Source organism: Penicillium macrosclerotiorum (genome assembly GCF_028827735.1).
Source record: "Penicillium macrosclerotiorum strain IBT 26536 chromosome Unknown utg000003l_segment0_segment0, whole genome shotgun sequence".
NCBI classification, from domain to species: Eukaryota; Fungi; Ascomycota; class Eurotiomycetes; order Eurotiales; family Aspergillaceae; genus Penicillium; species Penicillium macrosclerotiorum.
This window is the reverse complement of record NW_026643083.1, coordinates 201916-218567: the sequence shown is the minus strand read 5'-3', so window position 1 is coordinate 218567 and position 16652 is coordinate 201916. Positions and strand designations below refer to the sequence as shown.

Here is a 16652-nt window from a genome sequence, read left to right as displayed (position 1 = left end):
TTCATTCGGTATTGTCGTTAGTGACGTCGTATCTTGAGCAAATTATAGCCAAAGGGGGATTGGGGATGTGGTGGTTTCTTCACTGGTGCTGGAGATCCTCAAAACCCCCGTAGATACGAATGGATGTCGCATGAACTTTGATATCTCAAGCATCGAGTGGCAAATCTTTCCTCTTGGGAGGGTACAAGGAGAAAAAAAATCAAGAGAGCGAGGCGCGAGAGTATAGCTTACCTGGTGTATCTGCTTTTCTCTTGATGCAAATAACTGAATTGGTCTGACCGGCACCAACACACATGCACTAATCGTAGAAAAGAAATCCAAGCATCCCACGAGTCGAGTGCAGTGGCTATTATAGGGACCACTAAAATAGTGACTGGATGAGCAAGCAACGAGGAGAGTCCTGGGGATGTTTCACAAACGATGTCCCCATCGTGGACAATCATGAGCGGATTCGAGACTAGTAGGAATAAATTTGAAGAGGGCGATGGCTTGTACAAGCAGACAGTTTCGGAGGCGCGACCCAGAGAGCTGCAGCAATGGACGAATCGAGAGGTTCCAATGGAGAGCACCCAGCCAGTCAGGGCCGAGATCTCGCGACTCCTCCTGTCTGCGATGCTGAGATATGTCATTTTCGTCCGCGATGAAGCCCGAGCTCAGCTCCTCCCGTCCAATGCCAAATGCAATAAATCATTCGGTCCGTACCACCCCGCCGGGAATAGTTCCACCCAGGAACCTGCACTCCTGTCATCCCCTATTGCTTTTTTCTTGCGCCACGCCTCTGGTATTGTGGTATCCTCGACAGTAGAGGAGGGAGCAATCTAGTCCCGCCGTGGATCTCCAGGCCGGGTACACCCGTCCCAGTGATCCTAAGGACGAGCGGGGGCTGTATGTGTGTGTGTGTGTGTGCCTATGTGGAGAGGGAGAGTGCACGGAACCCAAATCGCGAGATCTTCGAGCGCGAGATGCAGTGTTGAGCATGTCTTCGTGTTACACCGCCAGATCCGGATCGGACATGCTTCCCATTCCCCTCCCCCCCCTCCTCGCCGTTCCCACCATTTCCTTGCCCACCTTCAAGTCCTCGATGAGCAACAATTCATGTCGAGAAGGGTCTACTCGGGGTGGAGCCTTCTGCGCAGCGCCGCGCGCGACCCAGATCGATCACATTGGCGTTATGGGCTGCATGATCCCCTTAGCTTTGCAGAATGCCTCTGGAGGCCCCCGGTGGTATCATCATTCAGATCGCGGTCAACCTACCACCCTCGAGCAACCCTTTACACGCGGGCGTGAATAACCAACAGAAAGTAATCATTGTCCGAGGTCATTGTGGACATGCTTTGCCATGATCATCATCGAGAAGCAGCCGCCCCGAATCCGGGCCACAAACCAGGGTGATCGGCGGTCGGGGCGGGCCTAGAGAGAGACCCTGCAACATGAGCAATCAGACAAAGCTCAGGCATCGGCCAAAGTATCGCGTAACGATTGGTTTTGCTTTTGGATCCACTGGGATTATTGATTCGCGGCGCGGGAACGACCTGGGAGTACCTGCAGCGGCAGCTCGACATCATCGTGGCTGGCTGCGAGTGCGGTTAGTACACAATAGTGAAGGTGTAGTGGGTGCTAGGTGGATACGGGTGGATTTGACGCTTTGGACAGTCTCCACTGCGGGAGCTTTGAGCCCGTAAAGTCTGAACGATGTGGATGTCTGTATGTATGTCCATCGGGGGCATCTGTACGAAGTACTCCATACTCCATATTCCATCCAGAGTACGGAGTACATACAGGTAGTCTCGATGGGGGTCCACACGGCCAGGTTTTGTCTCCATGGTAACTGTATAGTTGGTGATTTTGATGTATAGATTGTCCCTTCACGATACGGCCATTGATCCAACCTCCTCCAGGAGCTCGGCGAAGTCGGGAGAGACCCAGGGAACTCGTCGTTCCTCTCGGACTCAGCTCACTCTCAAGCCCCTCCAGTGCTAAAGAGAGTGGGGGAAACAAGCCATGAGCCCGCACGGATGAACGACCAGGCATCTGACGACCGAGGGCGTGAGATCATCCAGCTGCCTCGAGACCCGGTGACACAGCATCGACCCTGTTTTCGTGGGCGCCCATGAGGCTTTGCTCCCTGGTTTGACACGGGCACGCCGAGTAACTCGACTGCGAATAATTCGGGGCCCGCCACCTTTCTGCAGGTCCCACGGCGGGGTATTCGATCGAGGGGATGGGAAGGATCGACGACTTGTGTTCCGTCGATCCGAAGATCCTGAACAACTGCCGGCCCTCGACGTGGGTAGGGCAAGATAGTCTTCGTGTGCGACCTCGTAAAGTCTCGCGTTTGCCCCCCTCTCCTTCAAGTCACATCCAGAGCTAACCCGGGATGGTGGCACAAAGCTGACGGGAAACACGCGACGTCAGCCCGTCCAGACAATATACTAGCTTGCGGGAATGCCCAGCCGAATGATGACGAAGAACTGGCAAGCGGCGCCGACCCCGCCAAACAGACCGAGTATCAAACAAACCGTGCTTCGGGATGGTACCAGATACAGCAGTAAGGCCGGTCAGCGTGAAACCGAGGGACCATGAGATCCTGGCATTCGGTCGAGAACGGATCTACGTCGCGTGCGCCAGAAATAGGCCCCGCGGTCCAAGCAGACGCGATGAGACGGAGAGGCCGGACTGATGCCTGCGACACTAAGACGGAAATCATGGGGGTGGAATATGCCTTGAGGGGAGCGACGAAGCGGAATAAAATGGAGGTAGATTCCACTCGGTTTGTTCTGAGATGATAATGATTGATCATGCTTGGGATACTTTCGTGACAAAGACATCTAGATATTCCGTTGCGATAGTCAATGCGAGGATGTGTTCCATGCACCAAGCACAAATACATGATGTTCTATCTTGCTATATATGTGTATGTCGGAGATCGGGGATATCGCTCAACCAAATCAAAAGATACCAGCATCCCAAAATGTCCCCCCCCTCTTCCCCCTCCCCGTCAACCGGCACGAGCCTCTCAGGCCGTCGGGTCTTCATGGGACACAGACGGCGGCAGATACGATGGACAGCAAGGAAAAGGACGAGGTCCGAGACCAAGCCATATACCAAGTAGAGAACGTCCTTTGTTATCCAAATTGGTTCTGAGTTTTCACATGAAACCCAAGGCGCTTGTTCTAAAGAACCGCGCGCACTTTTTCTTTTCTCTTTTGGTTCATGACTCTCGGAACTTAACCACAATCTTTTCTGGTCCCGATGTATCCCTATAGGGATTGCCGGATATATCAAAGATGTATCACAATGGTGCGCGAAGAGAGGGAACAGTCATTGCAATGGGATGATGTCGGACAGGGCTGGTAGAAATAAGAGCGACTCCCGTCGGCGGGGGAAAGGGGGAATGTCGGGTTTTCTCTAGGATTTCTCGCACTTCTTGAAGAACAAAGTCTATTGACGAGGGGACCGTCATGTTAGAGATGGACACTGGTTCCCGGCCGAACCATGGGTCCACGGCGAGTCGGAACCTGCCTCCCCATTCCCCACTCCCCCAAAAGTGAACAGGATGAATTGCGGAGATGGTAGACGATCCATATGCTGAGCCGAGAAGAGGGGGTTTGTTCGCGTTGTGACACATCAGAGCTGTGTAGCTGTGTAGTGTCGAGAAAGAGAGAGAGAGAGAGAGAGAGTAGAGAGAGAGAGCGAGCGAGCGAGCGACCGGCTGAATTCGGTTCACGCTGTCAACGGCCATGTTGGATTGTTGATAGGGAAGACTATTCCCGGGCGCACCCTAGCTTCATCGAGCAAAACCCACTTTCGAGGCACAACGATGACAGTAATAGGAATTCATGCCGAATTGGACGGCGCCCGAATTGCCCGGACTGCCAAGGCTGAGGGATTGTTGACAGCGGGAGCAGCGGACGATGTCCAGGGTGAGTGGCGGAGAGGGCGGATGGGACGGATGTGGCTGCGAGATCTGTACCACTGGCGAACTCATGTTTGGATCTGAAATGAGATCTCCGAAGGAAAGAAGAGACGAGGCGTGTAAGATGTGAGACGTGTGAGAAGAGAAGAGAAGAAGAAGAAAGACAGGGGGAGGGGAAGGGGGGGGGGGCGAAGTCATGAATGTGAATGTTAGGCCCCCGTGATTCTTCTCCCCATTCCCGTCATTATGAGGACTCCGTAATCCGAAGAAGCCAAAAAAGGGGATAATTCCTTGAATTCGACACTAGCGAACATCCCTTTACAAATGCCCCAGTAGGTTAATCGCGGGAAACAGCATACGGGCGAATCAGGGGGGGGCGACGGGCTGCAAGAGAACGATGGCGTTTCACGAAAGCCGGTTTTTGGAGGAATATGAGGGGGGGAACGCGGACACATTGGGGATGTGATGGATGTGATGCATGCTCTATGCCGTCCTGTTCGTCCTGCACGGAGACCTGGCCTCGAAGTCGGTCTGACTGGGCTCGAGAATGTGTCCGTCCTCTGACCATCTTGATCGTGCTGGGTCTCTCCGTGGATCCGGGCATCAATAGACTCTCCTGCTCGACAATGGAGTGGGCAGAGTGGGCGGAGTGGGGGGAACTCTCGGAACTGTCGATGACTAGTCGAACTCGTCGACTTCGCCCAAAGTCTCATGGGGGGCGATCGTTAGTGGGATATTAGGATGAACGGGCTAATGATCATCAATAATCATAATTAGGACTGTAATCTCCTGATGGCCCCCTTCCCTTCTCTCAGCATAGGAATCATGCACCTCCCCCCCCACGAGGGTTGCCGGCCTCCTCTAGAATCCGCTGCATGATGCCGTCATCCTCGGATCCTGCACGCGGCCCTAAAGGGACGATGCTGGCTCTCCAAACGGGCCCGACTCATTCCCTCGCTGGACATCTCATCCAGTCCGAGGACCCGAGGTTCCAGGCATACAGGCATCCAGTTATCGGAGACGCTGGACGCCACTCGGAGACACGCTGTCGCATTCATCGGAGAAGGTGATAAAGTGTGGCAAGGTGGACCGCCGATCGGACGGGTCCACTGTGTCGAGTTGGTCGAGAGTCTCGCTTCGGCACGGCCAGACGGGTTACAGTGCATAATCTTCATCGATACTCTCCATCTCGATACTGTCCATGGATCAGAGAGTCGGTAAAGTGCGTCTAGCCGTCGTGAGGCTTTCGAGGTCTTGGGGATAGTTCGAGGTCCGTGAGGAATACCGGAGCAATGATCTCCTTCACCCTAACCGAATTTGGGTGAGACTTGTTCCAACAAAGGAATTATATCTATGAAACCAGAAAAAGAGCTCAAAATCAGAAGTTCATTGCAGAAAGGGGATGCTATCAGCCTACTAGACAACGGTCGACGCCAGAAGAACAGCAAAGGGGGATTTCACGACGACGTCATCAGATCCGGATCCGCCTTCGCCTTCGCCCCGCCAACCTCGAATGTCCTCCCACTTCCAGCCCCGCCAACACCGCCAACAGCACCACCAGCAACCTTCCGCTCTTGACGTTCGTGGCCCGCGTCTGAACCAACTTACCCCTCTCCTTGTCATACTGTCCATTTTGCCGGTCTTCCCCCTCCGGATTGCCTGATCTCGGCCTCGGACACTTTTCGCTTTTCCCACCAACCTTCTTTCCCCCCCCCCCCAAATCAACCAACCATGGCTTCCACACAACCCAATCTCTACAGCTTTCCGAGCACCGATGCTCTGGCTCTGCAATTGCGGCCCTACATCCTCCAATGCCAGAATGCTGCTCTCGCCCGCCATGACACCTTCCGCGTCGCGGTCTCCGGCGGCTCCCTGCCCACTGTCCTCGCCCGCGCTCTCCTCGCCCCCAGCAATGGTTCGCCGGAAGACACCCCCCGCTTCGACAAATGGCATATCTTCTTCGCCGACGAGCGTGCGGTGCCGCTCGACGACAAAGATAGCAACTACTTGCTGCTGAAGGCCGAGCTGCTCGGCAAGATCCCTGCGGAGCTGGGTCACCCCACGGTGCATCCCATCAACGAGAAGCACGTCCTCGACGACGACACCCAGGAATTGGCCGATCTCTACCAGGAAGATTTGATGCGCGAGTTCGCCGCCCGCGAAAGCGTCAAGCTGCCCGTCTTCGACCTGATCCTGCTCGGCTGTGGCCCCGATGGCCACACCTGTAGTCTTTTCCCGGGCCACGAGCTGCTGCGGGAGAAGGACGCCTGGGTCGCCGCCGAGACCAACTCGCCGAAGCCCCCGCCTAAACGCATCACTCTCACCTTGCCCGTCGTCACCTCGGCCTTGAACATTGCCTTTGTCGCCACCGGCGCAGGCAAGAAGGATATCCTGAAAGCCATCTTTGACTTGGAGGAAGGCCGGAGTCTCCCTTCTGCGTTAGTCAACCAGGGGGCCGGGGAGAAGGTGAGCTGGTTCGTCGATCACCCCGCTGTGGACGGCGTGGCTTTCCCTCGTCGTGGCAGCCTGTGAGGAGACAGTCCCCTTTCCTCGCCCCTCCTCCCGTCTGCTTCACGAATGCCATTCTGGGAAGCATTCGCCTTTCCAGTATGCTCTGAAAATATGATTATGAACTCCTTCGAGGACCCGAAAGCGTCCTGCGAAATGGTGAAGTTCTGTCCATGTCCAGGGCTGCACTTCCGTGTGGCTGACTGTACGAAATTCTCCCATAAAAAACCGGCGTGATGGGATCTTAGGCAATCGAAGAAAGAAAGAAGCGGGAAAAGTACGGCTTTTTTTTTTTTTTTTTTTTTTGTGATCTACACAGCCCAGACTTCTTTTTCAAAGCGTCTGCTGGTGCGAATCGAATGCCGACGATTAATAGAATAAAAGAAAAAAAAAATTATTCTTGCTTCTGAATTATAAAATAGCGGATTTTCAAGTCCTTATCATGCCAAGTCAATTGGATATTGGCTCGTAGATTGCTCAAAGGCGCCAACATTAAAGTTGCCCGCACGGCCGAGCTCGCCTGCTCCACTCACGATTTGTTGTGGTGCGGGATGATCGTCGCGACCTGGCGAACCACTCCCAGTCAAGGAGCTGCTCCTGAGCGACTTTCCGATCTCCTGGTCTTCTTCACCAACAAGATGTTGTGTCAATCTTCATGAGAGCGAGCGACTATCATGCCTATTCCGACGCGTTCGGCCTCGCTGCGCGAGCCTCGTAATCCAGTGCGTTTGCCATGAGATTCCCCCCCGAGTTCCCCAGCGTTCCAATCGTTAATTAAACGCCACAGGCCTCTAATATAGCACGACCGACCACCACCACGGCGATCCCGACGACCGGAACGGCCAAAGGACCGACACGATTGACAACAGACAAGACCCGACCTTCTGCCATCTCCTCACCAGCCGAGGGTGGCCCTACGACTGACAATGGCGTTGCCCTCCGTGGTCGCACCCTCCTCCCTCAGCGCAGCAGCAATCCAAACCGAGATGACAGTCATGGCCTGGGACAGGTGCGGTTCCTGCCACCGCAACACCGGGCTCCACGAGGAGAGACATCGCCGAAGAGACAGTCCCCAACAAGACGAGAACCAGAAAAACAGGAGTCTGAGGCTCCGCCCACCAGCGCCGCTGCGCCCGCTCGTCGCCAGAGTCTGTTGCGACCTGGAGCATTGAGAACCACTTCACTCAAGGCTAATGTCTCTGCACCCATCAAGGGTGCTGTGCCTGCGGTCACGCCTCCATCTCCTCGTAAGCCGGCTCGGTCACCAACTCCCACAGCTTCCTCTACAGCTCCGGGACCCCCCTCTCCCAAAAAGACCGGGATGCTGCCGCCGCAACGCCCAACTCGATCCGCATCGTTGCGACAGCCTCGGAATCCGACTTCTGTACCTCCGGCTGCGGCCCGGGGACATGCCAGGCACCGCAGTCAGATGGTTCCCACGAGTGGGAGACCAAGTCATCCAGATCCGTCCCCGACGCTTCAGAAGCCCCGAACGCAATTCTCTACCTACCAGCAGCAGTACTCACCCAAGAAATCTACCAAACCTCCCGCATCTACCCCCGGGACGGCCCCGGAGCTGTACCTGGGTCCGGAGGTCTACTCATCCCGAGCTCCTGGCCCGATATCGCCGCATTACAAACCGAGCTCCTACAGCTCAGCCTCTTTCATTCGAACTCACTTGAACGACATGCGGAGTGGCAATCAGAATCCGAGTCCCACCTACGTAAACATTACGACGCCGTTGCAGACCAATATCGAGCTTTACAGGCGAATGAGAAGACTCGACAACGCCAACTCAATACCCAAGCGCTGGCCTGTTGGGCCCAAAAGTGTCGAGATCATCAGGGACCCATTGCCTTCCCAGAGCAGATTCAGATTCTGTCTCAGGTCTTACAGGAGATTTCCGATCTGGCCACGAGCAGGACCTCCGGGCGGTATATTTCGGTCGTGGACATGTTTGAGAAATGGTTTCAGCAGGCAGAGTCTATCCAGCATACCCGAGAGTCATCGAGCCTTTTTGATAGAGTCGTCTTCATTGATCCGTTGGATCGACAATGGAAAGATGAGGCGCAAGCACTCCATGCAAAACTTGAACTCTGTGCGCGCCAGCTCCAGAGCCTGGATATTTTAGGATTCGGTGATGTAGAGCGCCTGGAGCAGTCGGCTTTGATTCGGATTGTTCGGGGACTGGACGAATCTATTCAACTAATGATGCAGGAGCTTCGGGCCATGCGGACTCTCGAGGCCGAGGTTGTTCGCTCGGAACGGGAGGCTGTCAGTCAAATTGCGACACACCAGACTGGTCAGCGACGTGAATTCCGGACCGCACGAGTGGGAATTTGGAAATCCTAGGCTGTCTGCCTGCGGGGGCAGTCCGTACATGAATTTTTTCCCTTGAGGCTATTCGAGACTCAAGCAAGATGGTTGCTAGACTTATGCTCTTGTCAAAAAAGCTTGTTTACAGGCAAAGTAAAAAGTAATTATACAGCAAACTATCCCATCTCATGGCATATGCCTAGAACATTATCTTATATAGCTGTACTCTAGCGATGACAATTATGCTACCTACTTGTCCGTAGTAGGTGGTGTAAGTACAATATTCAAGTAGGTACTTGACGTCAATGTACCTGACAGGCGATCGACCGCCTTGCCGGTACCCGCCCCGAGGTTCCCAAGCTGAGTCAGCCGCACATCATGCCGGCCCCCTTGTCTGGCCCGTTCTGGATCCTGGGGACATGCTTGTCGCCGAGCAGAGAGCCGGTTCTGTAGTCACTTGCCTCACGGTCTCCTCACATCCATCCTCTCTCTCTCTTTTTTCATTGCCACTACTGACAACCACATCAGAGCTCACTTTTTTCGAACAGCATAACTGACTGCACTCAAATATTCATTCACTTGTCTCGTTTCATTCCTGACGTCATTCCCAGGCCCCAGGTCCACACCTTCAGCAGAAGAGCCGAAAAAACCCTGCCCCCTGCAATATCACCCGGAGAAACTGGCGTGGGTCCATGATGGTCGTCGATCGCCCCTAGTCAGAGCTGCAATTTGGGCGAATCCAGTAACAACTTGCCACCATGAAAGACTCGCTGTACGACCGTATCTGGCGCCGAGAATGCGGGGACCTCTCGTCTTATGCCGGACTTCGGGGCATTTACGGCTCCAAGGAATGGATCAATGATCTGGACATCGTGAATGAGCTCGGGGGGCACACTGGATGTGTCAACGCTCTGAGGTATGACATTTCTATCTTGACATCCCGTCGTTTCGTGCGCCTAGATATTTGTCGCATTCTCAGCTGCCTAGACGCATCTTGCATCCCCTCGTCTTCGACCGACGCGTTGGCAAGTTCCCCGCTAATACTGTCGTAGTTGGTCCAAATCTGGATCTCTTCTGGCTTCGGGCTCAGACGACGAACATTTGAATATCTACTCGTATCAACCTGAATCCTCCAGCGCACCATTCAGCTTAAACACTACCGTCGCGACCGGCCATAGCGCCAACATTTTCTCTATCAAGTTCATGCCACATTCCAATGACCGAACTTTGATCACTTGTGCTGGTGACTCGCAGGTGCGAGTCTTCGACATTGAATACTCCAGCAGCAGTGGGAATGTGGCTTCCACCTCGGCATTTGCAGCCTCGGCTCGCAGTCGGCGCTTCAATGGCTTCTTTGAAGGAGCTCGGTATCTGACCGAAAGCAACACCCACTGCAGGGTTTACCGCAGCCATGCCGATCGCGTAAAACGCATCGTCACAGAATCGTCTCCTTATCTCTTCCTCACGTGCTCTGAGGATGGCGAGGTCCGACAATGGGATCTTCGCCAACCGTCCTCTGCGTATCCACCGCCGGCGGGGGGCAGGGTTTCATGGCCTACCGACCCGGGCTGGAGCATGATGATTCCAATGTGCCTCCGCCACTCATCTCTTACAAAAAGTATCGCCTCGACCTCAACACGATATCATGTTCTCCCAGTCAGCCACACTACATTGCCCTGGGCGGTGCCCATATGCACTGCTTTCTGCATGACCGGCGCATGCTTGGCCGCGACACTTTAACTGAGCGAGGTAGCCCAGGAATGTCTACCCCGAGCCCCGCCAGTCTCGACGATGAAATGATGGGCAAAGCAACGCGATGCGTTCGACGTTTTGCACCTCGTGGGAAACGCCGAATGAAAAATCTCGACGATGGACACATTACCGCTTGCAAGATCAGTGACGCAAATCCCGATGAAATGGTTGTCAGTTGGTCGGGAGATCATATCTACAGCTTTGACCTTATTCGGAGCCCCGATACTCGAGAGCGCTCGTCTACCGATCCAACGATGTCCAAGACCTCGATTACACGTCGTAAAGATGACTCGCGGAGCCGCAAGCGCAAGCGCCCGAAGCCTGCATCCATGTCGTCACAAGAAAGCGGCAATAGGCATCAGTCTCGACGCCGGTCAGGAGAGCCTGATGCGTTCAGAGTTACTTATGAGAATGGCGAATCAGATGATATTATTTTCCCGACAGAAGGGGAACCCTCCGAAGCATTACTCGATTACACGAGATATTCTATGCTGAGTGAGGCCCAACGGCTGAGCGCGCAAATTGCAAAGGGGTTGGTGAAGCTTCGCCGTGCTCTGTTTTCACTGCAGGCCACGGCTCGAGGGGCTACTGAATCTGACCAGACAGACCTTACACCATACTCGGAATCTTTTGCATATGCCTTGGCACTTGCTACTACATGTCTTACTCAAATGGATGATGTTATTCGTAAATGGGCTTACCCCCTGAACCCAAGCCGTGACACTGTTGCCTTTCAACAAGCTCTTCGCCGTAACCGTCAAGCATCGTGGAGATTTGTTCAAGCTGCTGGTGTGCTCGCTCGCGCTTTGGGCGGAAATACTGCGTCAACCGCAGAAAGTGATCTCGATCTTGTATCTGATTTCCGGCGAATCATCCCAGCCCCGAACGAGGATGATTCTATCGAAAGAGAGACCCATTTTGGATATGACTTTTTGAAGGCAATTTTGCTGTGGCTTCAAGGTGGCAGACAAGACCTTTTACAAGGGTTCAAACGTGGTCATTGCCCTCGTCGGCTTGAAGGCAGATTTCCTATTCCTGTCGATGCCGATGAAGATGCTATCGATAACATTCTACTGCCTTATCTCCAGGGATTAGCAGGAGACACCCCCATCGTCAATGTCGATGCGTCTCGCTTTGAGCATGATGCTACTCGCGTCTTATTCCAGACCCAACGGGCGGCTGTCACTGCTTTCGGTAATGCAGTCCGACTGCCTCTGGAAGATCTGGGAGTAACAGCTGCTCGGATAGATAAACGCCGCGTATCGAATTCTTCCTCACAAGTTCGGTCTTTGGACCGGGCGTCAGCGACCCGGTTCTGGATTCTGCGCGTGGGAAGAGGGGTTTTGTTGCAAGTTGGCACTGGAATTGATTATGCATTTGTCAATCGGGCTTTTGGTGGGCTTCATGCTACTACGGACGCTTCGGACAGTAATTCCAGTGATCTAGAAGGGGAGCCATGCCAAGAGGACATTGATCCCAACGTCGAAGAAGAGCCTGTCAAGTCAATCAACCTTGTAAGGACAGGAACGTCAAACGCTGCTGCTGCAGCAGAACAAAACACAGATGACAGTGACATGGAAAACTCGAATGAAAGCGAAGACGAAGATCAATCCGAGGAGGAGGATGAAGATGATGAAGATCAAGAAGAAAGAGACGACGAGGATGGGTGGAATATGGACCTCATGGACTCTTCAGATGACGAAACTGGTGAAAACTCCTCGGACGACGAAAGCGGAGAGCCTCTCTTCCTGCATAGGGCGACACGCAAGGTACGGCGCGGAGATGTTGAGATAGATGTCCCATGTTCTGCACATACTCGAGTTTATCGCGGGCATTGCAACATCAAGACTGTCAAAGACGTCAATTTCTTTGGTCTGAATGATGAGTATGTGGTTAGTGGCAGTGATTCCGGACACCTCTTCATCTGGGATCGCAAAACCGCCAACCTGGTTAATATCTTGGAGGGTGACAGTGAGGTCGTCAATGTGATTCAAGGCGAGTTGGCAATGGTAAAATGCCTGATTTGGGGACCACCTAGCTGACGGTATTTATCTAGGTCATCCTTATGAGCCGACGATCGCCGCATCGGGTATTGACAACACCATCAAGGTTTTCTCACCGGACCGTCATGCACAAGACCAAGCCCGCCGTGGCATTGGTATTCTTGACCCTGATAACCCTGTGAATGCACTTGGGTCGACTGTACATAACTTGGGCGGTTTGCAGAGTCGCAAGCGCGTTCAGGACAGCTACCGCATCATGAGCCAGAATGATGTCGACCGTCGCGGCGGCATGAGCGAGGCTTATATCACGGTACGTCCCCCCGGAAGCTCTGTGGTAATCCAAATTCTTGGCTCTTTGGGACAGACAATACTGATCCAGGTTCCTCTCCACTAGAGAAGCATGTTGGCCCGTCTTGCTGCTACTCTTCGGGGCGGACCAGGCGGGAACGGTCCTGGGCTAGGTGCGACTGTCGGTGCTGGCGAAGGGGCTACTGTAGTCCTCGATGAAAATTGCCAGGTTGGTTTGATCTTTTATAATGCTCGGAATTTTCGTAGAGAAACTAACTCTGATACTCTGATACTCTGATAGGTTATGTGACAACGATGCCCTCTTACTTGGCTACCCTTTGCACAATACATACTGTTCCCACCCCTTTTTCCTTTTATTGACAGCCAGAATGACCAAAACATATGCATCGAGGTCCCTCGAACGCTTTTTTATTCTTGGAAGTAATTCAAAACTAGTATTGAGAATGGCAACGAATGGCATGGTCAAGGGGCCAGGCTTGAATTTAGCGGGGTGAAATATCGAGTAGAAAGTGCACGACGTAATCTATTGCCTCTTTTCGTATTATCTCTTTTGAAAGCGCAGTAAACATTTCCGATTCAGTCCCACCACAAGAATGAGGACCTTATCCAATCCGAACTTACCATGTGATGCAAACGACGAACACAGTGTTGATTAAGTTTCGGCGCTTCCCCGCCAAATCACCCAATCGGGAAGGCCCCACCTAAAAATCCATGCCGCAAACTTCAAGTTGAACTTCGAGGACTTGATTGCAATTGCACCCGCCAATTCCTTCGCCTCTACACCATGACTTCGGCACTATTGAACGCCCGCGCGCGTACGACAACTCGGCTTCACGCTGATCCCCATAATCCGCACCTCTACCTCGAACGAGCTCGCCTCTATGAACAGCTAGGCTTCCCTGATCTCGCTGCCGCTGACGCCTACCGCGCACTCTCGCTATTGGAGTCTGTCGTGGATCCGGATGGATGCGAGTTCCCTGCGCGAAAGAAAATTGACACCGCGGATCTGAGTGAGAATGTCGAGAAGAAGCTGAACCTAGAGGAAGATGAGGACGAGGACGATGACACTGTTCCCGTCACTCAGGAAGAATATGATGCCCTTATCGGAGAGGTATATGCTGTACTGGTGCAGAGTCTTGTCCGTTGTGAGTGCTATCGCGATGCATACGAGTTCGGGATGCGGAGCATCGGGTTGTTGCAAGAGCTATCGCAAGACCAGAGCGGGCCTGCAGTAGTCTTGGACAAGCAGATGAACCAAATCAAGCAGATTTATTGCTCTCGGACAAGCTCAGACAAAGACTTTGATCTGGGCTCAATCGATTCTGCCGTTTTACCCGCCCAGGGTTTCGCTCGCCGCGTCCTTTATCCCTGGAATGAGCATGAGCCAGATCGTCGTGCACCGGAGGAATTGAGGCTTTTGAATGAGAGACTCCACGGTGTTGCACCCAAGTGTGAGGTGCGTGCCGTGGCTCTCCCTCTGCTACATGGTGCGACACCTGACGAGGAGGAAGTCTCTGTGCAGCTTGGCCTCTTCGCCAAGGAAGACATTGCACCCGACGAGATCATCTTGCGGGAGTCCTCACTTCTCACCGCTACAAACCGTCTTCATGATGATCTTTGCGACGCATGTAACGCCCCCTTACCTGAGTTGTCTGCTTCAGAGCCCCCCGTTGCTTGCGAGGGCGACTGCGCAGATACTATCTTCTGCAGCCAGGCTTGTCACGACACCGCTCAGGAGGTATACCACGGTGCCATTTGCGGTCTTGAGGACGGCCTAGAGTCCATTGGCAAGGATATTCCCGACCCCAAAGATAAGGCAGATTACCTCTACCTGCTCCTTTTGGGTCGTGCGCTCGCCATGTCTGCCACACAGGACGTGCACGCTCTGGACCTCCCTGAAGTCAAGTATATCTGGGGTGACTTCCATGATTTCGACCTTGAGTCCGCATCTCATTCTGCCGCAGGCACTGCGGATGCTTCTGCTACCTTGCCCTTCTCCTTCCAACTTAATATTCTTCAGCCTACCCGCCTCCTTGAAGAGATGGAGTTGGATCCCTACGCCTCAATTTCGCGCTACGATACTTGGGTCCTTAATACACTATATGCCAAATTCCGCGGTACTGCTTCTGGGCGTCTGTCCACCTGGGATGGTGGACCCGAACTGTGTGCAGTGCACCCTCTGTGGTGTCTTGCAAATCATTCCTGCGATCCTAATGTGCGCTGGGAGTGGGGTGGAGAGATTACTTTCCGGGCTCGAAATGATGAAGAGACCGCTGTCTGGACGAGAACTCGCGACGAGGGCGGTGTCGACATGAAACTTCCCAAAAAGGGCGGTATTAAGAAGGATGAGGAGATCTTGAACCACTATTGTGATATTGGACTACCTGTGAAGGAGAGGCGAGAGTGGGCGTGTGGTGCTTTGGGTGGTATTTGTCGATGTGATCGATGTATATGGGAAGCTCGGGAAGATTAAAATGGGCTGTCGAACTTGGATAGACTTGCTCTTCATAGATATCATGGGTTTATGATATGGATGAGATACCCGATAGACTTAGTTTTCATAGATGACAGGATATATTGTTGGATTCAGTATTTGAGATTGTTCATGAAATATCGCCATTTTTTTTTTCTCAGAAATCGAGGTATATTCTCAAGTAACTTATTTGTTTGACCAGGGATTTCATAATACTAGTATGGCCCATGCCAGTCAAATCATTTCGAAAGTGAATGATAGATCAGGATGGCCATTTAGCCATGTTGTTTGGACTGGATAACAAGGCCTATAATTTTGCACTACGTCTTCTTTTTGTCATATGTGAACATAACAATCAGTTCCTCGTCCCATATGGTCTGGAGCCTGCTGCATACATCACCAGTGTTATACAACATTTCAATGGCCATGGAATAATCAGACTGGAACTACAGACCTCGCCAAGCATAATGCTATCTTCAGATGTATTTAAAATCTCACACTGGGGACGTCGTGGAAAGGATTGATTGAGGATTGACATTTTCATGACAAAAGCTCCAATTCCTCCTATTAACAAAGTTCCAGATTTCCGGTTGTAGAATGTATATCTCATATTTTCTCTTCCATGATCCATGCAAGGAGAAAGAAGTCATTCCTCCGGTCCATCCCCTCCGATTGCTTAGGCTCCTAAGTTTTGCCACGTAGTGATGATGACAACTGAGTGAAAATTTTGAGAACCTGAATTTCCAACCAGTATTCTGCATCAGACATGACGAACAATAACTTGATACTAAAAAGCAGAGGCATTTAAACATGATCTAGTAATGTTGACCATGTCTGGATGAGAAGTTCATTAAAAAAGCCAATGCATGATACATATACTATAGCTTACCTTGTTCTAGAAATAAGCCAACCTTCTTGGTATTACAGAGATAGATTAGTATCGTCAGTAACCTTAAAGTTACACCGATTTCTTAATCCCTCATTCTTCCCACCAATTGCGAAAAGTCTGTGTGACATAACAGAAGTATTGAAATATATAGTAGTTCAAGACTCGCATTATAAAAGCCGAGTGATGCTCATGCCATGATCATCTCTTCCAATTGTTTTATCATTCTGTCATAGTCCTCTCAAAAAACATATATTTCAATCAAGTTCCATCTAAAGAAAAGTGCGTTGCATGCTACTAATCATTTGCCAGGTTCTATATCCATGAGGTTAATCTTTGGTTCACATATAGGAAAGACATCAAGATGACAATCTACTCTGTTGAAACCATGCCGAAGGGTGATCAGTGGGGTATTTGGTGGGGAGCTCCGGCTAGTGGATCTGAGGGTGGTGAAGCCTTGCCAAAGGATAATCATTGGCCGTCTATTTG

At 52.3% G+C, this 16652-nt stretch overlaps 6 protein-coding genes across 6 annotated transcripts; 5 read left to right on the top strand and 1 right to left on the bottom strand.

The window, feature by feature from the left end:
- Window positions 1-420: 420 nt before the first annotated feature.
- N7462_002971 (uncharacterized protein) lies at window positions 421-822 on the top strand (the record flags this gene model as incomplete). The annotated part of the gene is made up of 1 exon (XM_057074697.1): window positions 421-822. One exon carries the CDS (start codon window positions 421-423, stop codon window positions 820-822), a length of 402 nt encoding a protein of 133 aa, XP_056934202.1.
- A 764-nt stretch (window positions 823-1586) lies between these two features.
- On the bottom strand, window positions 1587-1823 carry N7462_002970 (uncharacterized protein; the record flags this gene model as incomplete). Its single annotated transcript, XM_057074696.1, has 1 exon — window positions 1587-1823. One exon carries the CDS (start codon window positions 1821-1823, stop codon window positions 1587-1589), a length of 237 nt encoding a protein of 78 aa, XP_056934201.1.
- A 3824-nt stretch (window positions 1824-5647) lies between these two features.
- N7462_002969 (6-phosphogluconolactonase) lies at window positions 5648-6448 on the top strand (the record flags this gene model as incomplete). Its single annotated transcript, XM_057074695.1, has 1 exon — window positions 5648-6448. The coding sequence occupies one exon, from the start codon at window positions 5648-5650 to the stop codon at window positions 6446-6448; it is 801 nt and encodes a 266-aa protein (XP_056934200.1).
- Window positions 6449-7098: 650 nt separating this feature from the next.
- On the top strand, window positions 7099-8776 carry N7462_002968 (uncharacterized protein; the record flags this gene model as incomplete). Its single annotated transcript, XM_057074694.1, has 3 exons — window positions 7099-7146; window positions 7212-7671; window positions 7740-8776. The coding sequence occupies 3 exons, from the start codon at window positions 7099-7101 to the stop codon at window positions 8774-8776; spliced, it is 1545 nt and encodes a 514-aa protein (XP_056934199.1).
- Window positions 8777-9498: 722 nt separating this feature from the next.
- N7462_002967 (WD repeat-containing protein) lies at window positions 9499-13093 on the top strand (the record flags this gene model as incomplete). The annotated part of the gene is made up of 6 exons (XM_057074693.1): window positions 9499-9656; window positions 9793-10225; window positions 10285-12487; window positions 12549-12805; window positions 12890-13012; window positions 13085-13093. The coding sequence occupies 6 exons, from the start codon at window positions 9499-9501 to the stop codon at window positions 13091-13093; spliced, it is 3183 nt and encodes a 1060-aa protein (XP_056934198.1).
- Window positions 13094-13588: 495 nt separating this feature from the next.
- N7462_002966 (putative MYND domain protein) lies at window positions 13589-15277 on the top strand (the record flags this gene model as incomplete). Its single annotated transcript, XM_057074692.1, has 1 exon — window positions 13589-15277. The coding sequence occupies one exon, from the start codon at window positions 13589-13591 to the stop codon at window positions 15275-15277; it is 1689 nt and encodes a 562-aa protein (XP_056934197.1).
- Between the last annotated feature and the right edge of the window lie 1375 nt (window positions 15278-16652).